This window comes from Moschus berezovskii, chromosome 9 (genome assembly GCF_049115385.1).
Source record: "Moschus berezovskii isolate FMDL1 chromosome 9, NW_MosBer_1.0, whole genome shotgun sequence".
In the NCBI taxonomy this organism is placed as follows: Eukaryota; Metazoa; Chordata; class Mammalia; order Artiodactyla; family Moschidae; genus Moschus; species Moschus berezovskii.
The window spans coordinates 94,619,671-94,645,780 of NC_142468.1; the positions used below are offsets into that span (position 1 = coordinate 94,619,671).

At 39.9% G+C, this 26,110-nt stretch overlaps 1 protein-coding gene and 1 pseudogene across 3 annotated transcripts in view; one reads left to right on the forward strand and one right to left on the reverse strand.

The window, feature by feature from the left end:
- Nucleotides 1–19,304: 19,304 nt before the first annotated feature.
- LOC148776619 (uncharacterized) lies at nucleotides 19,305–21,151 on the reverse strand (annotated as a pseudogene).
- Nucleotides 21,036–26,110, forward strand: part of ARIH1 (ariadne RBR E3 ubiquitin protein ligase 1) — a 106,895-nt gene continuing 101,820 nt past the window's right edge. For 2 of the 3 annotated variants that reach the window (XM_055437118.2, XM_055437119.2), the window contains exon 1: nucleotides 21,036–21,496. In XM_055437118.2, coding sequence (XP_055293093.1) covers nucleotides 21,128–21,496 — 369 coding nt within the window. In that variant the 5' untranslated portion in view covers nucleotides 21,036–21,127. The remainder of the gene's footprint in view (nucleotides 21,497–26,110) is intronic. The other variant, XM_055437120.2, reaches the window with a different exon arrangement.

The following is a 26,110-nucleotide window of genomic DNA, read 5'->3' on the forward strand; positions in this document are numbered from 1 at the left end:
GAAACCAAAGCAATTGATGAAATAAATTTAACTCTAGCAAAAAAGGGGGCCTTAACAAATAATACCCCCATTCCACATATTTTACTTTCTAGAACATTAGATAAGGGACCAGGATTGAGAATAAAGGGTGAAAAAGGGTAGGGAGTATTAAAAGTATTCCAGTATTCTTTCTGGAAAATAGGAATTAGCAGATGTCCATATGAAAGAACAGACTCTCTGTGAGGACAGTTATAATTTTAGTCATACCTTAATTTAGATTACTTAAATCGATTCGATAATTAATAACCAAATACTACTGAGCAGATGTTTTGATGGTTGAGAAAAACCATAGAGAACATTTAGAGAGGAACATTTCATGCAACGATGGGCACAATAAAGGACAGAAATGGTACGAACCTAAAAGAAGCAGAAGAGATTAAGAAGAAGTGGCAAGAATACATAGAAGAACTATACAGAAAAGATCTTAAGGGTCCAGATAACCGCAATGGTGTGATCACTCACCGAGAGCCAGACATCCTGGAGTGCGAAGTCAAGTGGGCCTTAGGAAGCATCACTACCAATGAAGCTAGGGGAGGTGAAGGAATTCCAGCTGACCTATTTCAAATCCTAAAAGATGATGCTGTTTTAGTGCTGCACTCAATATGCCAGCATATTTGGAAAACTCAGCAGTGGCCACAGGACTGGAAAAGGTCAGTTTTCATTCTAACGCCTGAGAAAGGCAATGCCAAAGAAATTTCAAACTACTGCACAATTGCACTCATCTCACATACTAGCAAAGTAACACTCAAAATTTTCCAAGCCAGGCTTCAACAGTACGTGAACCAAGAACTTCCAGATATTCAAGTTGGATTTAGAAAAGGCAGAGGAACCAGAGATCAAATTGCTAACATCCATTGGATCATAGAAAAAGCAAGAGAATTCCAGAAAAACATCTACTTCTGCTTTTTTGACTACGCCAAAGCCTTTGACAGTGTGGATCACACAAACTGGAAAATTCTTAAAGAGATGGGAAAACCAGATCACCTTACCTGCCTTCTGAGAAATCTGTATGCAGATCAAGCAACAGTTAAAACTAGACATTGAACAATGGACTGGTTCCAAATTGGAAAGGAGTACGTCAAGGCTGTATATTGTCACCCTGCTTATTTAACTTATATGCAGAGTACATTATGCGAAATGCCAGGCTGGATAAACAGAAGCTGGAATCAAGATTGCCGGGAGAAATGTCAATAACTTCAGATATGCAAATGACACCACCCTTATGCAGAAAGCAAAGAAGAACTAAAGAATCTCTTGATGAAAGTGAAAGAGGAGAGTGAAAAAGCTGGCTTAAAACTCAACATTCAGAAAACTAAGATCTTGGCATCCGGTCCCATCACTTCATTGCAAATAGTGACAGACTTTATTTTCTTGGGCTCCAAAATTACTGCAGGTGGTGACTGCAGCCATGAAATTAAAAGACACTTGCTCCTTGGAAGAAAAGCTATGACCAACCTAGACAGCATATTAAAAAGCAGAGACATTACCTTGCCAACAAAGGTCCATATAGTCAAAGCTATGGTTTTTCCAGTAGTCATGTATGGATGTGAGAGTTGTAGGAAGAAAGCTGGGTGCTAAAGAATTGATGCTTTTGAACTGTGGTGTTGGAGAAGACTCTTGAGAGTCCCCTGGACTGCAAGGAGATACAACCAGTCAATCCTGAAGCTGAAGCTCCAATACTTTGGCCACCTGATGCAAAGAGCTGACTCTTGGAAAAGACCTTGATGGGTTTTTTTGGGAAAGATTGAAGGCAGGAGGAGAAGGGAACAACAGAGGATAAGATGGTTGGATGGCTTCACCAACTCGATGGACATGAGTTTGAGCAAGTTCCGGGAGATGGTGAAGGACAGGGAAGGCTGGTATGCCGCAGTCCATGGGGTCACAGAGTTGGACATGACTGAGCAACTGATGGTTGATTTATAATATTGTGTCAGTTTTAGGTATACAGCAAAGTGAGCTTTATGTATTTATATAAAACTATGTATATATATATATATTTTTTTTTTAAAAAAGGATTCTTTTCCCATGTAGTCCATAACAGAGTATTGAGTGTAGTTCTCTGTGCTATACCATAGGTCCTTATTAGTTGTCTATTTCATGTATATTTGGTAGTGTGTATATGTCAGTCCCAATCTATTTTAAAAGGATTCTTTTCCCATGTAGTCCATACAGAGTATTGAGTGTAGTTCCCTGTGCTATACCGTAGGTCCTTATTAGTTGTCTATTTCATGTATATTTGGTAGTGTGTATATGTCAGTCCCAATCTATTTTAAAAGGATACTTTTCCCATGTAGTCCATAACAGAGTATTGAGTGTAGTTCCCTGTGCTATACCGTAAGTCCTTATTAGTTGTCTATTTCATGTATATTTGGTAGTGTGTATATATCAGTCCCAATCTTCCAGTTTATCCCTCCACCCGCCCCCACTACTTATAATTTTTTATAGCCAATCTAGCACAATTCCCTGGTCAAGTATTTAGGAATCCCTGCATCTGATTTTTTTTTTAAGACAGTTTAAATTTACAAGTGGACAGCAGAGTGGATAGAGCATTGCATTAGAAATTAGGCAATTGCAGTTCTAGTACCAGTTCTGCTGTTGGTCAGTTTGGTACTGGGCAAGTCCGTTCATTCTGTTGAGCCTCTGTTTTTCTTTGGGTAAAATCAGGACTTCTAAAATCCCTTCCAGCTCTACATCCAGTCAGTTCTACTTGTCCGAACATTCTGAGGAACCTAAAGCATACTGTAAAGATTCTAATTCCCAATGCTCTCTGCTGTTTATGAGAGATTATGCATATGAAGATTATGTATAACCCCATTGTAGAAGAAAAGCTCTATCTAGATGAGGCCCGTAGAACTCTTAGGAGTGCTATTATTGTTATGGTAACTTTGAACAAATCTTTGGAAAAAAATGGTGACAAAATGCCACAAACTCTTGGAGAAAAGCCTCTTTGTTTACCAGTGGCAAATAAATATGCCTGCAGCTACCTACCATTCTGAAGTTGTTTTGGCTCTGACTGCAAAACAAACTTTTTGACCTCCAACTGTTCACTAAGACTTTAAGGCTCACAATTCCAACATAGCCCAGATCTCGAAAGAGATTTGGGTCCATCATTTTCTTAAAATTCTCCTATGACCCCATTTCCTTCTAGTTATCTTGCTCTAACTCACTCATACTAGTTTGTTTCCCTCTCTAGCCCATGCTCTCTTGTCTTTTTCCAGCCTCGACACACAAATTCAACTTCTTTGACCCTTTATTCTGCAATTTTTTGGTCACACTCCTGATGATCATGTGATCATTTTAAAACTTTATTTACACTGAATAATAGACAAATTAGAACCGGACATGGAACAATGGACTGGCTCAAAATTGTGACAGGAGTACATCAAGGTTATGTATTGTCACCCTGCTTATTTATTTAACTTGTATGCAGAGTACATAATGTGAAATGCCAGGCTAGGTGACACACAAGCTGGAATCAAGATTGCGGGAGAAATATCAACAACCTTAGATATGCAGATGATACCAATTTAATGGCAGAAAGTGAAGAGGAACTAGAGAGCCTCTTGATGAAGGTGAAAGAAGAGAGTGAAAAAGCTGGCTTAAAACTCAACATTTAAAAAACTAAGATCATGGCATCTGGTCCCATCACTTCATGGCAAGTAGATGGGGAAAAAATGGAAACAGTGACAGTTTTCATTTTCTTGGGCTCCAAAATCACTGTGGATGGTGAGCGCAGCCATGAAATTAAAAGATGCTTGCTCCTTGGAAGAAAAGTTATGACAAACCTGGACAGCGTATTAAAAAGCAGAGACATCAGTTGGATGGTTGGATGGTATCACCGACTTAAAGGACAAGAGCAAACTTTGGGAGATAGTGAAGAACAGGAAAGTCTGGGCGCTGTAGTCCATGGGGTTGCAAGGAGACTGACATGATTTAGTAACTGAACAACCACAAAACTAGTAATATCACTGTGGGCCAATCATAATTTTTCTGATTTTCTTATTCATAAAGAGATTGATATAGAGATAACTAGTATCTCGTTTCACAACATTCTGTGATCTTATTGTGTGAAAAATGTATTTTTAGTTTTTTTTCTGACATGGATAGGCTTTGGAATTTCATCCTCCTTTCCCATATTTTCATATTTATCCTAACACTGGCTTACATACTAACAGTGAAATACTAACAGTTTATGTTCTAGTTCTATAAAACAAAATGAAGGAAACTTCAGGAAATTTCACATCTCATTCCTGTTTTTAGATCTGATTTCTCAGTGATGGCATAAGATATTTAAACATGGAAAATGATTGCAGTTTTGCCCGGGAAATCAAATGTTTATTTGGTATATACCATATATTTTCCCAGGGAGGCCTGGCGTGCTGTGATTCATGGGGTCAAAAAGAGTCGGACATGACTGAGCGACTGAACTGAACTGAACTGAATATATTTTCCATAGCTATAATAACTGTTAATTACATACTGATCTTTGAAAGAGCAATCTATTCCATTATCATTTTTTGCTGATTCCATGTTCCTGTTTATTTCTTGAATTTGTTTTTCTTTATACTTATCACCCTGATTACATTTACTTTTAAGAATTAAAGTTGAATTAGGAATTTGGATAACTCCAAAAATAAAAGTTCTTATTCCTTTAAGCTGAGATATGTTAAGAGTATCAGCAAGGGTTGGGGTGGGAAGAGAGAGAGAAAAAGCAAGAGCCACAGAGAGGGAGAGCAGGTGGGGATAAAAGAATGCCTATATGCCGTTTTGCACATAGGCATACTTACACAAGGTGGCTCACTTTCACTTTCCTACTTGCGCAGACTGAGAGCAGGTCCTTTAATCTCTCTGAGTCATTAATCCTTCTATAAGAATTAAAGTGCATTTGCTTGCTACCTTTTTTGTTCTTTGGAAAAAAATTTTAACTACTATTACAGTTATTTTGCTATTTTGTATCTTTTTTTTTTGAAACATCAGTAGTAAAAAGGGGGAAATTAAATTTTAAAAATTACCAGTTATACATACCTATTGTAGAGGTATAAGAAAATATAGGTAAATTAGAAAAGAAAAAATCTCTTTACCTGAAATGGGATGGTTGTACAACTCTGTAAATGTGTTTAAAATCCTTTAATTGTACACTTAAAATGTGTGGATCTTATGATTAGTAAATGAACCCTTAGTAAAGTTTTAGAAATTCCCCTGAGTCACTCACATAAATCTGCATACAGGACATAGGACCATCCTTTAACCGTGCTTTGCAGCTGCCTTTTCTTCCCTGTTCAGCTGCATAGCATGACCATCTTTCCAAATCAATTCATAGTTTTGTATCATATAATTTTAAATGGTGACATGGCTTTTTTAAAAAGGCTCTCCCAGTAGCTCAGCTGTAAAGAATTTACCTGCAGGAGATGCAGGGTTTGATCCCTGGGTGCGGAAGATCCCCTGGAGGAGGGCATGCAACCTATTCTGGTATCCTTGACTGGAAAATCCCTTGGGCAGAGGAGCCTAGGCTACAGCCCATAGAGTCATAAAGAGTTGGACACAACTTAAGCAACTGAGCACATACATAGCACATGGTTTATAATTTGTTTAACCAATTCATTCCTTGAACATTTGGCAGCTAGATTTTGGTATAAATTTCCTTAAGTTAGTTTGCTAGAATTATTTCTACTGCTGGATAAAGGGTATGCTCATTTTAAGATTTTTCATACTTATAAGTGAAGCGAAGTCGCTCAGTCGTGTCCAGCTCTTTGTGACCCCATAGACTGTAGCTACCAGGCTCCTCTGTCCATGGGATTTTCCAGGCAATAGTACTAGAGTGGATTGCCATTTCCTTTTCCAGGGGATTTTCCCAACCCAGGGCTCGAACCTGGATCTCCCTCATGGTAGACAGACGCTTTACTGTCTGAGCCACCATAAATTGCCCTCTAGAAAAGCTATACTCCTACAAAGTATCATTCTATCCCTGTTTCTCTCCCATCAAAATCAGTATTGTCTCTTCCATTCTGACATGAAAATTAAATAGTTATTAATTTCCACTTCAATTACTAATAAAGTTAACTTTTTTGAGTCATTTATTGGACATTTGTATTTCAATTTATGTCAGTCCATTCCTCAAACACACTAGTATGTGTATATATGCATGTTTCTCGATAATTTATGTGAGATTTGTATACATTAAAGATAAATAATGCTTTGTCAGGTATATCAAATATTTTCCCAGTTTGTATTTTTTATTTATGATGTTGTTTTTACAGAAGGAAACTTTAAATTATGTAGTCAAAACTATTAATCTTTTGCTTTATAGATATTGTTGTTGGTCCTACTTTTGTAAAGTTTTTTTCACTCTCAGATGATTAAATATTCACCAATGTTTCTTCTACTAATAATTTTCTTTCATTATACATAGATATTTAATTTGTCTGGATTTTATTTTGATGTATGACAGAGTAAGGATCTGATTTGGCAGAGAGAATGAATCAGTTCAATTCACTTCAGTCGTGTCCAACTCTTTGCGACCCCATGAATCACAGCACGCCAGGCCTCCCCGTCCATCACCAACTCCTGGAGTTCACCCACACTCATGTCCATCGAGTCAGTGATGCCATCCAGCCATCTCATTCTCTATCATCCCCTTCTCCTCCTGCCCCCAATCCCTCCCAGCATCAGAGTCTTTTCCAGTGAGTCAACTCTTCGCATGAGGTGGCCAAAGTATTGGAGTTTCAGCTTCAGCATCAGTCCTTCCAATGAACACCCAGGATTGATCTCCTTTAGAATGGACTGCTTGGATCTCCTTGCAGTCCAAGGGACTCTCAAGAGTCTTCTCCAGCACCACAGTTCAAAAGCATCAATTCTTTGGCAGTCAGCTTTCTTCACAGTACAACTCTCACATCCATACATAACCACTGGAAAAACCATAGCCTTGACTAGATGGACCTTGGTTGGCAAAGTAATGTCTCTGCTTTTTAATATGCTATCTAGGTTGGCCATAACTTTCCTTCCAAGGAGTAAGCGTCTTTTAATTTCATGGCTGAAGTCAGCATCCGCAGTGATTTTGGAGCCCAAAAAATTAAAGTCTGACACTGTTTCCACTGTTTGTCCATCTGTTTCCCATGAAGTGATGGGACCAGATGCCATGATCTTAGTTTTCTGAATGTTGAGCTTCAAGCCAACTTTTTCACTCTCCTCTTTCCCTTTCATCAAGAGGCTTTTTAGTTCCTCTTCACTTTCTGCCAGAAGGGTGGTGTCATCTGCATATCTGAGGTTATTGGTATTTCTCCCAGGAATCTTGATTCCAGCTTGTGCTTCTTTCAGTCCAGCATTCCTCATGATATACTCTGCATATCAGTTAAATAAGCATGAATAAGAAACAAATTAAGTTAGATCTTTGTCTTATTTATTGTATGCCTTATAAGTATTGAAAACTGTGTTAAATATGTGGTTTGGTTTAGTCACTCAGTCATGTCTGACTCTTTGCGACCCCATGGACTGTAGCCTGCCAGGCTCCTCTGCCCATGGGGTTCTCCAGGCAAGAATACTGGAGTGGGTTGCCATTGCCTTCTCCAGGTGTTAAATATGTAGTTTACAGTAATAAACACAACAAGATTAGTCTCTGCCCAACCATCTAATTTGGGTCTTCCCTGGTAGCTCAGTCGGTAAAGAATCTGCCTGCACTGGAGGAGACTCAGGTTTGATCCCTGGGTTGGAAGATCCCCTGGAGAAGGGAACGGCTACCCACTCCAGTATTTTTGTCTAGAGAATTTCATGGGCAGAGGAGTCTGGTGGGCTACAGTCCATGGGGTCCCAAAGAATTGGACGTGACTGAGTGACTAAGATTAACTATGTAATTTACCAACTCAGAGAGAAGACAAATATTATACAAATTTGATGACGGCTATAAAAAAGTGCTAAGTTCTGAGGTAGTGTATAGTATGTGTGTGTCAGTCACTCTTTTGTGTCCAGCTCTTTGTGACTCCATGGACTGCAGACCTCTAGGCTCCTCTGTTCATGGGATTTTTCAGGCAAGGATACTGGATTGGGTTGCCATTTCCTTTTCCATGGGACCTTCCTGACTCAGGGATCAAACCCAAGTCTCCTGCATTACAGGCAGACTCTTTATCCTCTGAGCCACCAGGGAAGCCACTAGTGTGTAGTAGGTAGACTAACCAATTTTTTGATACCTAATAAACTGTTGATTATGAAAAAGGAGATATTTTGATTAGAGTAAAGGGCTTCCCTGGTGGCTCACATGGTAAACAATCTGCCTGCAATGTGAGAGACCTGGGTTTGATCTCTGGGTTGGGAAGATTCCCTGGCATAGAAAAGGGCAACCCACTCCAGTATTCTTGCCTGGAGAATCCCCATGGACAGAGAAGCCTGGTGTGCTATGGTCCATGGGGTCAAAAAGAATAGGACACCACTGAGTGACTGAACACGAAGGAAAGTTCAATTTAAAACAATGACAACCCATGATCTCAGAGTATCTGTGGGTCAAAATCTGGGTGTGGCTTAGCTGGGTCCTGGGTTTCAGGATCTCTCACAAGGATTAAACAAGGTGTTGACCTTGAACCCAATTGGGATTTCATTCCAATCCCAAAGAATAGCAACACCAAAGAATGCTCAAACTACTGCACAATTGCACTCATCTCCCACGCTAGTAAAGTAATGCTCAAAATCTCCAAACCAGGCTTCAACAGTATGTGAACTGTGAACTTCCAGATGTTCAAGCTGGATTTAGAAAAGGCAGAGGAACCAAAGATCAAATTGCCAACATCTGTTGGATCATTGAAAAAGCAAGAGAATTCCAGAAAAACGTCTGCCTTATTGACTATGCCAAAGCCTTTGACTGTGTGGATCACACAAACTGTGGAAAATTCTTCAAGAGATGGGAATACCAGACCACCTGACTTGCCTCCTGAGAAATCTGTATTCAGGTCAGGAAGCAACAGTTAGAACTGGACATGGAACAACAGACTGGTTCCATATCCAGAAAAGAATACGTCAAGGCTGTGTATTGTCACCCTGCTTATTTAACTTATATGCAGAGTACATTATGCCAAATGCTGGGCTGGATGAAGCAGAAGCTGGAATCAAGATTGCCGGGAGAAATGTCAATAACCTCAGATATCCAAATGACACCACCCTTATGCAGAAAGCAAAAAAGAACTAGAGTCTCTTGATGAAAGTGAAAGAGGAGAGTGAAAAAGCTGGCTTAAAACTCAACATTCAGAAAACTAAGATCATGGCATCCGGTCCCATCACTTCATGGTAAATAGATGGGGAAACAGTGGAAACAGTGACAGGCCTTATTTTTTAGGCTCCAAAATCACTGCAGATGGTGACTGCAGCCATGAAATTAAAAGACGTTTGTTTCTTGGAAGAAAAGTTATGACCAACCTAGATAGCATAAAAGATGACCCAGAGGGAGGATAAGGAGAGGAGGGAGGTGGGAGGGGGGTTCAAGAAGGGGAACACAGGTACACCTGGGGCGGATTCATGTCAATGTATGGCAAAACCAATATAATATTGTAAAGTAATTAGCCTCCAATAAAAAAATAAATAAATAAAAATAATTAAAAAAAATTTCTGACTGCAAAAAAAAAAAAAAAAAGAATAAAAAAAGAAGATGGCAAGCCACGCCAGAAAAAAGGAAAAGGTATAATTGTTCAAACCATTTGTTTGTGTCTCTTTCCCAAAGAGTACAATTACACTGGAGTAAATATTAATCACATGCTTAGCATTTTGGAATCCTTTGGTCAATAACTGGTTTGATGAATATGTATTTATTTATATAGAATTCCACACTGAGCCAGGAAAGTAAACATTAATTTTTTTTCCAGTCAGACAGTAACTTTTGAAATAATCAAAGGTATTTTATTATGCTTAAATACAGACTATGGGGTACAAGGTTTTGGTTTTCTTTTTTCTACAGACAAAAAGAATGGACAAAAGTGTACAGCTTTTCTTAACACAGTGGAGGGCCAGCTTAAGTTATGAGTTTACACGTACGTGCTTATTTGGCTTATTTGGTTCTAGAAGTTTCTTCTTTGCCTCTCCTCTCTCCAGACCCCCCCCAAAAAATAAATAAAAAGCAGACACATTACTTTGCCAACAAAGGTCTATCTCGTCAAAGCTATGGTTTTTCCAATAGTCATGTATGGATGTGAGAGTTGGACTATAAAGTTGAGTGCTGAAGAATTGATGCTTTTGAACTGTGGTGTTGGAGAAGACTCTTGAGAGTCCTTTGGACTGCAAGAAGATGCAACCATTCCATCCTAAAGGAGATCAGTCCTGGGTGTTCATTGGAAGGACTGATGTTGAAGCTGAAACTCCAATACTTTGGCCACCTGATGCGAAGAGCTGACTCATTTGAAAAGACCCTGATGCTGGGAGGGATTGAGGGCAAGAGGAGAAGGGGACAACAGAGGATGAGATGGTTGGATGGCATCACCGACTCAATGGACATGGGTTTGGGTGGACTCTGGGAGTTGGTGATGGACTGGGAGGCCTGGTGTGCTGCAGTTCATGGGGTCACACGGAGTCGAACACGACTGAGCGACTGAATTGAACTGATACACTATGAATTTTCTGGTTCGTATATACTTCCTGCCTATATATAAATTAATATTACTGTGATTTAATTATTCACAGAGAATTAATTACATTTTGCACAGGAAAACTTGAAGATGATTAGTGTGGGCTGAAGTTGAAATAATTTATAAACTTGAGTTTCTCTTTCAAACACATCATGGTTATAGCTTCAAATTGTTTTCCATTTTCTTCTTCCCTTCCCATCACATAGACTATATTGTGAATATACTCTTCGGGCAGTCAGACAATGTGGCAGCTCTGAACTTAGCCACACAAGTACTCACACAAGAATATACACAATCATCCTATTTTTTTAATCTAATGTTGTGGGCTTTATTTTTAACTCAGGAAATTCAATTTTAAAATTATATTTAATCTTTGGCAGATACCAAAAATCTGAAACTGGAATTTGACTGTCAATATTAGACTTTGAAAGTGATAGCCTTAGCTAAGTGCATATATTTTCATCCTGGGCAATATTGCCTCCAAGGGGGCAGAAATTGGTTCTTTGGTGTATGTGTGTGTGAAAAAAGTACTCTTTTTAAGTATGAAGTATAGGTCTAATACATTACATAAATAGATATATAGTATTTCTGTGGTATTAAAATTTCATGAGGGAAATGTTTAGGATTAAAAGGTCTTAAAAGTTTCCTTAAGGGATGATAATGAAGAAAGATAGTTGAGAAACACTACTCTAGAGCTAAGCTTAACAGATAAACTGCCATGTATGAAGTTTTCCAATTAGTATCATTTCCCGTATTAGACTGTGAGCTTCTTAGGGATAAGAAATGTAACCTGATTTGTATTTTCAATAATGTCTAGCACAATGGTTTATATCCAGTGGCATTCGGTAAATGTGTATTTAATTGAACTAGCATGGAACACATCTTCCCCTCCTTGAACCCAGCCTATTGCCCAAGAGAATTCAAATATGATGATCGAAATGAGTTTAGTAAAATAAGCAACCTTGACGTAGTCTCACAAAAATGCTAGGAAAATAATGACAAGCTTTGTTAAAAGAGTGAAATATCTTCAAAGTAGCATACCAGGAGAAGCATAGTCTCTGGAAATGGAGGAACTGTGGCTTTGATTTCTAGCTCTACCATTTGCAAGCTATGGACTTTAGACATGTTACCTGTGGAGGACGGGGAGAGAGGCTGAAAAAGAATGAGAAAAGGGAAAACAATATAAGAAGGGTACAGAGAAGGGACAAGAGCATTGTCCAAACAGGCCATGATTCAAATATGTCATTATTTCATATTTATATGTACATACAACACTCCTTTCCAGAGCATCATTTATTTTTTCTCCAATTCTTAGCTCAGGCCACACCTCCCCTAGTAAGCCGCCTTTGACACTTTGTCTGCTTCCCCCACTAATATGCCTATCTTCTCACTACCCTAACATTCAGATCATACATCATTACAGTACTTATCATGCTATAATGTAATTAATGGTTTACACGTTTCCCTCACTAGTCCAACTTTATCTTATTCTCGACATCTAGCACATTGCCTGAGATACTGTTAGTGAACAATTGTCTTGTTGAAGTAACTAATAAAAATACAAGCATACAAGAATATAGCAACATTTTTCAATAATTTGACAAATGAATAATGATCTGTACTTTTCAAAGGGCAACCGCTTTAAAATTGACTGAATAATTTTCTTTGTATATTCTCAGGTCTAAAACAAAACATTGTATATCTCCTATGTCCAATGATGATACTGTAAAGAGTCCTTCACAGTTAAGTCAGGTAATCCTTATAATGCAAGGAGGAAAATCCTATTATTCTTCCTTTTCTTTTAAATGGGAAAACAGGCTCATAAGTGGTTAAGTAACTTGCCTAAGGTCATATACTTAATAAATAGGGCTTCCACATCTGGAGCTTATGGGGCTGTCACACAATAATGCATCTTAAAGTTAGCTGAGTAAAATTTACTCTTGTAAAACATCTGTTTGACCCTCTTTACCTGCAACCTCCCACATATAATCATCTAGAAGAAAATAAGACTCATAGTTCATATGTGCAATTGTTTATCATTCACAGAAAATTGTCTGTATATACCCAGTTTTGCTTTATGAAAAAATGTACTAATCATTAACATGGGGTAACACTTTGGGACTACACTATTTTAGTAACATTTAGAGACAATGTTCGGAGAAGGCAATAGCAAGCCACTCCAGTACTCTTGCCTAGAAAATCCCATGGACGGAGGAGCCTGGTAGGCTGCAGTCCATGGGGTCGCTACTAGTCAGACACGACTGAGCGACTTCACTTTCACTTTTCACTTTCACACATTGGAGGAGGAAATGGCAACCCACTCCAGTGTTCTTGCCTGGAGAATCCCAGGGATGGGGGAGCCTGGTGGGCTGCCGTCTATGGGGTCACACAGAGTCGGACACGACTGAAGTGACTTAGCAGCAGCAGCAGCAGCAGAGACAATGTTATAATTTTCATTATTTTTATTGACCTTTCAAACTCTTTAAAATGAGAACTTGTTCAGTGCTTCAGCATTTGAGTGTGTCAAAACAGGCAGCCAACATACTAAACTGTCTTCTCATGAAAACAAAATGTGAAGCAGCTCATAAAGAATTCTGGACATAAAGTCATGTATCACAAGCCCTCCATTATTACTTTACTGATGATGTCTGTGAGGGTACAGTCAGGAAGACAGAATTGAAAAACCGGTTCTTGGCACATTGCAACATAACTCTAAGGAGTGGCATCTGGTTCCTGGAGCTGGAAGAGGTGACTATGTCTTTTAAATCATGGTAGTGTTTCAAACAAAACAAATGAAAAATAAACAAACAAATAAACAACCACCACAACAAAACCCAAGAGAGAAACAAAAAAATAAAGAAGAGACAAAAGAAAAGTGTTTATTCCTGAATGCTTTGGAGCCAGGTGGGCCTGTCAGATGCTATTTCAGGTTCCCTCAGTTACTCCAACCTTCAGCCCCTTAAGGCTTTTCCATTGGTTCCTTGCTACAGTCTTTCACTCACTCATGAATAGGCAGCATTGTATCAGTTGTGTCCAGTGTGCTGAATTCCAACATCAATCCTGTCTTGCCATGAACTATTAAAAGCTGAGGTACCCCTGGGGATGTGAGAAGTGGGTTGGGCATTTGCACTGGAGAAACCCTAGATGAGGGGTGCCATGGAGAACATGCACATCAGGTCCCCTCCTCCTCTTGCACACAACCTTCAAGTTTTTATGGAGACCTAGAAGAATTAACAGGTAACGCCTTGGAAGGAAAGTTATGATCAACCCAGACAGCGTATTAAAAAGCAGAGACATTACTTTGCCAACAAAGGTCCGTCTAGTCAAGGCTATGGTTTTTCCAGTAGTCATGTATGGATGTGAGAGTTGGACTATAAAGAAAGCTGAGTGCAGAAGAATTGATGCTTTTGAACTGTGGTGCTGGAGAAGACTCTTGAGAGTCCCTTGGACTGCAAGGAGATTCAACCAGTCCATTCTAAAGGAGATCAGTCCTGGGTGTTCATTGGAAGGACTGATGTTGAAGCTGAAACTCCAATACTTTGGCCACCTGATGCGAAGAGCTGACTCATTTGAAAAGACTCTGATGCTGGGAGAGATTGGGGGCAGGAGGAGAAGGGGACGACAGAGGATGAGATGGTTGGATGGCATCACCGACTCAATGGACATGGGTTTGGGTGGACTCTGGGAGTTGGTGATGGATTGGGAGGCCTGGTGTGCTGTGGTTCATGGGGTCGCAAAGAGCGACTGAATTGAACACTAATGTTGATATAATATCAGCAAGATTCAATCAACACATTTTGAGGTAAGAAGGCAATGTCTATTGGTTTTAGCTTTGTTGTTGTTTAGTCGCTGAGTGGTGTCCAACTCTTTTGTGACCTCATGGCCTGTAGCCCGTCGGGCTCATCTGTCCATGGGAATTCTCAGGCGAGAATGCTGGAGTGGGTTGCCATATCCTTCTCCAGGGATCTTCCTGACTTAGGTTTTTATTTTTTTTTCCGACTTAGGTTTAAATTAATTCATCCCAACATGAACAAAAGCTTGGAAGTGTGTCAGTAACGGGTGATACATAGTAGTCTGGAAGCATATGGGTTAGTTGTGGGTAGAGTGATTGGAAAGGATGTCATGCAGAGGAAATAAGTATATGTACGTGCTAAGTAGCTTTAGTTGTCTGACTCTGTAACCCTATGGAATGTAGCCTGCCAGTCTCCTCCATGGGATTCTCCAGGCAAGATTACTGGAGTTGTCATGTCCTCCTCCAGAGTCGGGGAGGAGGAGCGGGGGCGGGGTATCTTTCTGACCCACAGATTGAACACGTGACTCTTGAGTCTCCTGTACTGCAGGCAAATTCTTTACCATTGTACCACCTGGGAAGCCACTGCTGTCTTAGAACAACTCAGTTTAGTGACTCCTGCCTTTGTAAACTCCTTAGCACTTAACATTTATGCCTTTCTTCCTGTTTTGTCATAATTATCATTTTTATCATTAATCTTTCCTTTAAATTTGTCTCTTTCCCTTGAACAATGATTTCTTAGGTATTCTCAGGGTTCTTCCTTTTCAAGCTCTGTAGAATGATTAGGTGCTTTGCACTGAATTGTCACTAATAACTATTGTTTGACCAAAAAAATTGCCATGTATTTTAAAACATTTTATTAAAAATGGTAAGATTGTATCTGCAAGATTAAAGTGGGACTATTTTAATTGAGGATAACACATCTGTTTATTCACTATTCTATTTTTAGTAACTGTTTCCAGGGGGGGAAATCATTGCATACTGTCGATGTTTATGCTGACAGTCTGGACAAGTAGGCTTGATAGCAATTACTCCATGGATAAACAGCATAGTCTATTGTATAACACAGGGAACTATATTCAATCTCCTGGGATGAACCATATGGCAAATATTGTTAAAAAATGTATGTGTGTGTAAAACTGAATCACTTTGCTGTACAGCAGAGATTGGCATAACATTGTAAATCAACTATGCTTCAATTAAAAAAAGAATCCCAACTTCATGAGATCATAAGGAGTAAATTTTAAATATATATGCACTCACTCTAGCATACAGTAGACAATAATATATTTGCTTACTTTTTGCCCATTCATTCAAATGCATCCACAAGGCAACACAGTAGATACAGTAAATCAGAGAAGCCATTCTTTTGCTATAATTTTATAATTTTGTTATAAAAACAGTTTTTTCATCAAATGATTAAATCATTAGGACAAACATATGTTCACTTCTGGGGTGTTGGTGATCATTTACTATTTTTTTGCTGTAATAAGTACACAATTAGGCCAAATACATGTGTCTTGCAATTATGGGAAACACAGACATTTGTACATTGTAAATTTGTCCAATGGTAGGAGGGCATGCAGGTATTCTGCTTCTAGATACAGCATTATCTTACCACAGATTGTAGATAATTACTTGCATAAAATCTCTGGTTCAATAATAAAATGTCTAATTCTGTATGCTAGAAGAAAAAGATATATTAGAGAGTGTATCTTAGGGTGTTGCAATCAGAAATATCAGGTTCCATTTTTGGTTATCACTATTTCTTCCAGACTTCTAATGAGGCATACAACCTCAATTTCTCTAAGCCACCTTATATTATTTATCACATACAACTGGTATGATAAGATGTACCTGTCAACAATGGTGTAACATTTAATTGTTGCTTGTAATAAAATACAAAGTACACAGATGGTGTCAAAGAATTGGGAAGTATTCAATTAGCTTATTAGAATCTCTTTGCACTTTTGCTAAAATTGAACTTTAAATTCAATTTATATTAAAATTTCATTTTCTTACCTCTTGTCTGGTAAAACACAGAAACAATTAAAACATCAAAAAAAAAAAAAAGCAAAAAGTGGTGCATGACAAATTGCTATTTCCATTTAGTTTTGGAAACAGTGTTTTGATTAAATCATATAAGAATTTTGGGGGAGGTGACCACGTCCCAATTTGTGTGAGATTTCCCAGTTTTAGCACTGAAAGTTCCATATCCCAGCAAACTCCCATTTTGTGCCAACAGGGACAGTTAGTCACTCTAGTGCCCTGCCATTGCTAGAGGTTTTTCCATAGCTTACAGCTCTATTATCTGCCCTTTGAAAAAGTCCAGTGCTATTTTAATTTCTATTTATCTGAAAAGCACTTGCATATTTTTCCTGCTGGAATTCAGTTCATAACTATTTGGTTGAGAGTCACTTGGACTGCAAGGAGATCCAACCAGTCCATTCTAAAGGAGATCAATCCTGGGTGTTCATTGGAAGGACTGATGCTAAAGCTGAAACTCCAATACTTTGGCCACCTCAGACTCTGATGCTGGGAAGGATTGGGGGCAGGAGGAGAAGGGGATGACAGAGAATGAGATGGCTGGATGGCATCACCGACTCTGTGGCCATGAGTTTGAGTGAACTCCAGGAGTTGGTGATGGACAGGGAGGCCTGGCGTGCTGTGATTCATGGGGTCGCAAAGAGTCGAACACGACTGAGCGACTGAACTGAACTGATGCATATAAATATTTATGGAGTTTTACACCATGAGTAGGTATTAAAAATATATATACTAAAAAAAAAAAGGGCATGGGGATAATGTGAATACCTAATTATAAAACAATTATTTTTTTGGCACTACGGAAATATTAACTTGCCTATTTTTTTTTTTCAAGGAACTGTTTTAACCTCTTGTTTACAGACTCTTGTAGTTCTACCCAGTAATCACCATACCTGAGAAGGCAATGACACAGTCAATACCTTTAAGATCAAGTCACTTAAAAAAACATTGTATGTGGGTCATCCCTTGGCCAATTTGGGGCCAGAGAGAAGTTGTTATACTGGTTTCCTTTAATAGCACTATACAATAACCTGATTCTAAGATATTTTTTAAAATGTCAATGGAGTATTGCTGAAAATCTCATTATACCCATGAATAGGAGACCACAAAATTCAGAAGCACTATGATTTTGACCAAAAAGGAGTCATCAAACTGTGGAAACAGTTTCTGAGAAAAAAGCATGCCAATTTTCTTCCTTCGAAAACAAGGATGACATAGGCCATATACCTACATGTAAAATCAAAATAAAATCAACTAACTACAAGGTTATAAATCCAATTTATATTTTTCCCCCCAAAGATGCAAGGTGACTTACAACACTTTTTAAAGCTCTAATTTTGTGAACATGTGCCAGGCACTGTGTCAAGTGTTTTAAATATATTATTCCATTTGATACTCCCAAATAATTCTATGAGAATAGGGAATTATCCTCCAAAGTGAAGCTTGGGCTTCCGTGGAGGCTCAGATGGTAAAGACTCTGCCTATAATGTAGAAGACGTGGGTTCAGTCACTGGGTCAGGAAGATCCCCTGGAAAAGGAAATGGCAACACACTCCAGTATTCTCACCTGGAGAATTCCACGGACAGAGGTTCTTGGCAGACTACAGACCATGGGATTGCAGAGTAGGACAGGACAGAGTGACTAACTTCACTTCAAAGTGAAGCTCAGAGAGGTTCAGTAATTTGTTCAAAGTTACAGACAAGAACTGCAGGGGCAGAGGTAAATTCTGCTCTGTTCCTTCCTATGCTGCTTCTCAACATTGTTGACATAAACACTGGTGAAATTCTATCTAGCCCTACCTTCTCTTGACCTTCAGTCTTGTATATTAGCATGTGGAACTGCCTTCTCAGTATCTCTACCTCAATGTCTAACAAGCAAATCATTTTTAACTCGTTTCAGTAAACACCACCATCCACCCAGTTGCTCAAACCCCAAATTTAGGAGGCATCCTCATCCTTTATCAGCCTCACAGTCAGGCCATCAACAAGTCTGTTGGCTCCACTTTCAAATTACACATGACTCTGACCACTTAGCACCACTGTCACAACTCTAGTCTAAGCTGTTACCATTATTCACCTCGACTTCTGAGATGACCTCCTAATTGGTCTCTGCTTTCATAGTCTATTCTCCAAAAAGCACTGTTATTTTTTTAAAAGAGAGCATATTATTTCATTCTTCTGTTTAAAATCCTTTAATGATTTCCATTGTAATAACGTAAACTTCTCAAGATGCCCTGCAAGGTCCTACTGGCCCTCTACTTTGATTTGTCCTGACTTCATCCTTAAACATTCGATTTTTGCTCAGTATGCTTCAGTCACAGAGGTCCTTATGATTTCAAATTTCTATGATGTAAAGTTATGTACTTTGAGCAGATTTGGAAGGGCAGGGTTGGGGATTTGAAAAAAACTGGTGAAGATTTCAAAGAGTTGCCTAGAGTGGCAGAACAATTTAGAAAAATTTAACAGAGCTGCTGGGCGGTGTTGAGGCATCAGGTGTGGTAGGTGATTGGAATTTAATAACAGAACGCATGTGATCATGCAAATTTCTCCAGTAGTAGTCAGCTGCTCCATATCAAAGGGGAGGATATGGATGGTAGGGTTCAGTCAAGATAGGAGTGGATGAAAAGAAAGATGGGTAAAGGAGTTTAGGGTATGGTCAAGCCTTGCCGAATTTTCTCTGTAGGTGTGTAAGAACAGGTTGGGGTGGAGAGAAGGCTTGCTAGTATACTTAGGTTGCTCCAGGTGTGGCAACTACCTAGAACTGCTAAAATAAAAACAAGACAGGACCAAGACACAAAATGTTAAGTTTTAATTTGCAAATCCTTGGATTATTTTAAGAAATCTTATTATTAAAAACTTTACAAGATGGACACATTAATAAGCCTTATTTCCATTATAAAGGTATTTTTCACTTTTCAAAATCAGATTCCAAAGGGAAACTGCATGTTGAAAGGTAAGATTAATCAGTAAATTAGGGATTCAGACTTTAAAAATTTTCCAGTCTGGCCAATCCTTCAAGTTATCCCAAGAGGAAGTTTTCTCGTGCCTCTTCTTCCTTCAGAATATTTCTCTGGCTTTTCTGTCCTATCTACAAAGATTTACGTCTACTAGAATGGCATAAAATACTCTTCCTGTCTTGTTCACAACTTGCTTGTATTTTGTCATTTACCCTCCTTGCATTTTAAGCTCCCCAAACTAAACTATTTTATGTCTACTGTGCTCTCACTTTTGTTATTTTCTCAGGCTAGATAATCTTCCCTACTTTCTCTGTTAAACTTCTGGCCATCTAGCAACACTCAGCTCATACAACACATTTCCAGATAGGAGACAGGCATTATCTCTCTGCTTTATTTGGTCCCTGTATATATTTCTGTTATTGTCTGCATTGTATTATCTTATAACCTATTTTATATATAATGCAGCATGTAATCCATATTATGCATTTTATTTTTGTGATTGCTATTTAAGGTCACCTAGGGGAGCCTGGTGGGCTTCCATCTATGGGGTCACACAAAGTCGGACACGACTGAAGTGACTTAGCAACAGCAGGTGCTAAAACATAGAACAAATGTTCCATGGTCTTCCTCAAGTCTCTTTCCCTTTCAGGCTCAGGTATAAAATGGGTACTGTTGCTCCATGAAGGTAAGAAATATGTATGTAAAAAAAAACAAACAAACAAAAAAAAAGAAATATGTATGTAAAGATCTTACACAGTACAAAATTAAGGCAAGGCATGACTTTCACAGTTTAGTGCCTTGAATAAAGTACTTGATAACCTAAGTTCAGGAAACGCTTCTTTTAAATGACGTCACTGTAGGCAACTTAAAACTCACAGCACGTCCGGAGAGTACACAATCTAATTACTTAAAACGGGGTTCACCAGCAACACAGCTTAGAGGTTCTGCATAAAACAGACTCCACTGAGTAGCCTAGGCTAGAGGAACAGTAGCTCAACAGCCGAGGTATTCCTGGAATCAGTCCCGGGCCGGCGGCAAGGGTCTCTCTGGCCCTGGGGGAAGGCCGCCTTCCCCAAAGGATTGCGCGGGGGGCTGGATCTTCATGGCCTGCGGAAAAATCCACCACCTGAGCGGACCAGGCCCCCTCTCGCTCTCGGCGACCAAAGGCCACAGGCTCCTCCAGTACTCTGTTCGCTGCTGAGGGCCCAAACACCGACCACAGGCCGAACCCATCCCGCGATTCCCGCGGCGCCGCGCTCCCAGGGCAAACCGAGGCCGTGGGGTCTCCCCGCACTCCACGCAGGGGCGGCGGGGCGGGGCGCGATGACGTCAAGAGCAGTGACGCAAGGACGCAGCGCGACGCGGTGACGCACGCCCCTTTGTTGGCTCAGTAGCGGTAGCAGCGGCCGTGGAGGTGGCGCTGGGGACTGTTTTCTCTCGGAGGCCTGAGCGGAGCCGCGTCTGACTGAGGCGGGCGGCGAGCGGCCCCCTCGCTCCCTCCCTCCCTCCTCCGCGCCCTCCCCGCCGCCGCTAGCCGCCAACCGCCAACCGCCGCGCCCGGGGAGGAGCCGCGGCCCGCGGGGCCGGAGCCAGGCCTGCGTCCGGACATCAGCCGGAGCCGGAGCGAGAGCCGGGGCCTCGGCGTCCCCGCCCTCTCCCCGCCTCAGGGCCAGCGTCCGCCGGGCCTCCGCGCGTCGCGCCATGGACTCGGACGAGGGCTACAACTACGAGTTCGACGAGGACGAAGAGTGCAGCGAGGAGGACAGCGGCGCCGAGGAGGAGGAGGACGAGGACGACGATGAGCCGGACGATGATAACCTGGATCTGGGCGAGGTGGAGCTGGTGGAGCCGGGGCTGGGCGTCGGCGGGGAGCGGGACGGACTGCTGTGCGGGGAGACGGGCGGCGGCGGCGGCAGCGCTCTGGGGCCCGGAGGTGGCGGCGGCGGTAGTGGCGGCGGCGGCGGGCCGGGGCATGAGCAGGAGGAGGATTACCGCTACGAGGTGCTCACGGCCGAGCAGATTCTGCAACACATGGTGGAATGTATCCGGGAGGTCAACGAGGTCATCCAGGTGAGTGTGGCCCCCGCGCCAGCTTGACCGAGCCGGACCCGGGAGCGGATTCGGGCGGTCCGCGCGGCCCCGAGGGGCAGGCCAGGGCCTGGTGCGCAGCCTAGCCTGGTGCCTCCCGACCCTGTCTTCTCTTCTGCTGGGGATAGAGCAGACATTCGCCGGGTGTAGGGAGGGAGGTGCGCTAGGGGCGGTGCTTTCCAGGTCCTGCTATGGCGGAGGCCTCAGGCCGGCTCAGACTTCTCTTGCGGGCAATTGCTGCGGGTCCCTGGGCCCGGTGTCCTTCCTCTGGCCTCAGGAGAGCTTACAGGGGCGGGGCGGGATGGGAGGTGACGAAGATCTGGGCCCCTAAGACGGCTTCCCCGGCTTTCAGTCTCACTTGAGCACTTTTGGAAGGGGTTAGAGTAGGCCTGAGGGCTTGCTTGGTGTACAGTTGCCCCAAGTGGGCACCAGTTAATAAAGAAATGGATCTGCTTGGCAGTCTTAAGTGCCTACTTAAAAGTGGGGGAAGGGAACTATTTCTTGGAAGAGATGCTGATGGATTTTCTTTTCTAATGGTGAGGCTTCTATTTGTATCTTTTTAAATGTTTGTTGTTCGTTTGGGTTCTAACTGCTACTCTTCTCAGTTGTAGCATAGCTGTTGGCATAGTTGCTGCAACTTGCATACCCAGCCTATGCAGCTCAGACAACAGCAAAGCGCAGTGTTATTGTGTAATATTGAACAAGACTCTTATTGTGAGTTAGCAAGTTAGAGACTTTCTGCTTCTGGACTCCTTTCTCTGATAATTTCTATTTAATTGTCGGTAAGTAGGACTCGGTTTAAATTGATAACCACATCTCATCTAATCTTGTGGGTCATATTTTGCGTTTTGAGCTTTAGAAAATCAAAAGTTTCAGTTTATTTGGAGAAAAATGAGGGGGTCAGGGGTACGACTGCAGAATAAAAATGGAGTCTTGATTCAATATAGCCCTTAGAAAACACTAGTTTCATGGAAGAAAACTATAGGTGAGCAGCAGGTTACGATTGCCTTCTCGTACGTGATTTTATTTTTCCCCTCCTAAAATTGGTTGATTGTATTCACTGGTAAATAAGCAGTATGTCACTGCGTGCTTGTTGAGCTTGCATGATTAATAGATTCTTTTTATTAATAAATTTTTTACAGTATTTAGTAAAAAAAACTCTTTTGAAAATGAAACCATCTATTTAGGACTGTTTGAAGACAGTGTTTTAAATAGTTAAAAAAAAAGCTGTGATACTTAGTGCTATTACTAAACAGTGGAAATCTCAAACTTTCGTATAGATAATGTAGTCTGAAGAGGAAATTGAAGGGTTGTAGAAGGAAGATAAGTTTTATAGCTCTTTCTGATCTACAGATACAATACTGAAGTTCTTAGGTCACTAAATGTAGACTTTTTTTTTTTAACTTGTAGTATGTTTTCATGTAGTTAAATCTCATTCAGCCTTTTCAGCTCTTAGGTGTGTCCTCAATCACTGAGGCCAAACCCTACAAATTCTTTATGTCACTTCTGGAACAGAGATGTAGCTAATGCATGTGACATCATTTTTTCTTTGTTAGTTTAGAGGAAGAGGAATAAACATGGATAAACTGAACTAAGAACTACAAATTACTGGAGAATTTTTTTAGGTGTCCTACTCTAACCATGTTTTCATGCTGGATTTTTGAAACAACTCTTTTTTTCCTAGTTTACTACTTGTTAAGGGTGCCCTTAACTAGGACTGCTGAAATTACTATCTTTTCCTTTGTTAAAAGTTTGTATTTAGAAAGATCAGTAGATCAAAGGATAGGATTTACCCCAGATCTTCCTTCTCGAAATGGTGTACACTGGGCAAATAATGCACTAAACTAGGGTTTCGTTATGTTATAGATTATGTATCTTAATAAATTTAAACTTAAGTTATACAGGTAACACATTACATTGTAAGAAAAAAACTGATGAGGTGAGGGGAAAAAAAAGATAATTATTTTGCCTGCTACTGAGAGAGATACACCAGAATCTGAACTGTAATAGTCGTTCCAGATCTGTGGATGAGCTGTGCATGTTAAAAAAAAGAGATAATTACAGAATAAAACTAAGTTCTTTTTATGTTTTCAGTACAAAAAAAGCAGGTTGCAAAAACAGAGGGAAGGTCAACAACTTTCTCCTGTCAATAAGTAACTATTTTTCAAGTGCTTACACAATTACAGATCTAAACTAATTTAGTCAGTCTGTTATTATTGGTCTTCCTTTTTATTGTCTATTTTTCATCTTTTATAAACCTCACTAGGAATATTCTTACAGATAAGTGTCTGGATGTTTTATTTTGTTAGGATAAATTGCTGAGCCAAACATTTGCTTATTTTCAACCATTTAATAAATGTTAGCACACTGCTTTCAGCAAGGTTCTACTAGTTTTCCCTCCATGGTCCTTGATTGGTCATTTTTTAAATTTCTTTTTTCTTTTTAAACTAATGAGGTTGAGTTTATAAAGAGTTTTTTGGGCATTTGTATTTCTTTTGTAAATTGCCCTTTGCTTTTGCTCACTTTACCCCCTTTTGGGATGTTTATCTTTTATTGATTTATGAGACCAGTTTATATTTATAGAGCCTTTAAACATCAGTTGTACAGGTTTTTCAGTTAAATCTAATGTTGGTTTAGTATTCAGTAAGTTTTAAGTAAGTTAAAAACCGTTGTTTTATTAACTTAGTTCACATCGGGGAGCTTACTGTTAATTCTGAAAAATTTAAATCCCCTTCTTCCTGGTACTACTTTTCAGTATGAATCACGTATGTTAGTGAATTTGAAAATAAATGTGCAGGAGAAGAAGATTGAATGTAAAAAAGTTTGCCAAGTTAATTGATTCTTCCCTGGGGGAATTTGATTACTTTTTCTGGGCAACAACAGATTAATACTGTTATTTGTAGATATCTGCTGGTTGGTTCTAGTCTTCAATCAAGTTAACACTTTTTCTTTTAGAAAGCTCTTGGTTTTCTGGCTCTCTGTAACTTTTGTTTGTTTAATTTGATCTTTTATTTAAAATCTTTGTGGCTACTTACCTTTTGAACTTTAAGATCAGGGGTTTTCTGTAACATATCTTAAGGGTAGAGAAGTGCTTAAAGTCCTTTATTTACCCGGCTATATTTAACTAGCATTGTTAATATTAAGATGGCTAATAATATTACAATGGTTAACTAATGTAGTTGTCTAAATATCTAAGTAATTTATTAAACTAACACTACATAACTCTGGAATTCAAGGATGTTTAAATTTGCTGTTTTTTGTTTCCACAGCATTCTTTAGCAAATGTTGATTGTGCCTTGTGTGTGTGCTGGTCACTAAGGGGACATGGTTCTTGCCTAAGAAGCATATAGAGGTGGGGAACATAGAGATTCTTGGGCTCAGTTCCCAGAGATTGTTATCCGTTAGTCAAGTCTAAATTGGAGCCTAAGCATCTTACATTTTTAGCCAGTCCAGTGATAGTTCTGAACGACTGGAATGTTCATAGTTCACCCAGTGTCATGATTTTGACTCACTCAGGGAGAATGAGTAAGAAGGGCAAGTAACCCTTAGGAATAAGGATATGCTGAGGAAGAGGCACATGGAACTGTTGGATGTTAGTGATCAGAGAGGAAGCAAAAGAAAAGTGGGTGGGCTTCTTGCTATTAGAAGATTTATTATTTCTAATAACCTGTTTTAAAAGACAACACATTTTCTGTTGGCTGTTGATATGAATCTTTAATATTTTTCCCATTTTTTATTTAAAATATTTGAGGTACTTCTTAACTGAGGTTTCATGCATAAATTAGAGGTGATATAGTCCAGTGTATTGTGTATTGGTTCAGGAATCAGTTCTAGCCACTGGTTTTCCTAACTGGCAAGTTAATTTTTACGTCACAAAACCTTCAGTTTTTGTCTGCCCCCCGCTTTTTGTTTGATCTGGGAAGTTTTAACAGGACTGTTGAACTACTTGATTGGTCTTTTTTACATTAATGCTTAATTTTTCTAATATCCTTTTAAAAAAACCTCAGTGAGTTGGCGGTCCTCCTTGTTTCAGTGAAATTGAACTCAAGTGGGCATATCAAGATAAAACTGGGTTGGGGGGGGATTTTGTGTGTGTGTGTGTGTGTGTTGAAGCCATTGCGGTGTTTGGTGTAGTTTATTCTTCTTGAACTACACCCCCCCCCCCCCCAGCTGATCTCCTTGAGTTAGTTTTAAGTTATGTTCTTTTTGAATCACTTATAGCATTAGTCATGAATCAGGAACTATGGGGGTGGGATCCAGCAGTCTGTTTTAACAAGCATTCCAGGTGATGCTGATGCAAGCTCAAGTTTGAGAACTACTGGTCTAGTTGAGATTTAACAGCAGTGTTTCTCCATGTGTAATGACTAGTGATGAATTACTACAGAGTGGATTAATGATGGAAGGCAAATTGTTTAAGAAACTAATAAAAGGAAAATTTTGAGAGCCTGAACAATTACTAGGAGAGAGAGCTAGCTAGAGAGAGCCTCCAAATAACAATTACTAGGATAATCATGGAGGGGATTTGTTATCATTAGTGTTATTCTGTAGATTAGAGTGGTCTATACTCATTTATTTCAAACATGCAAGCCAAACCAG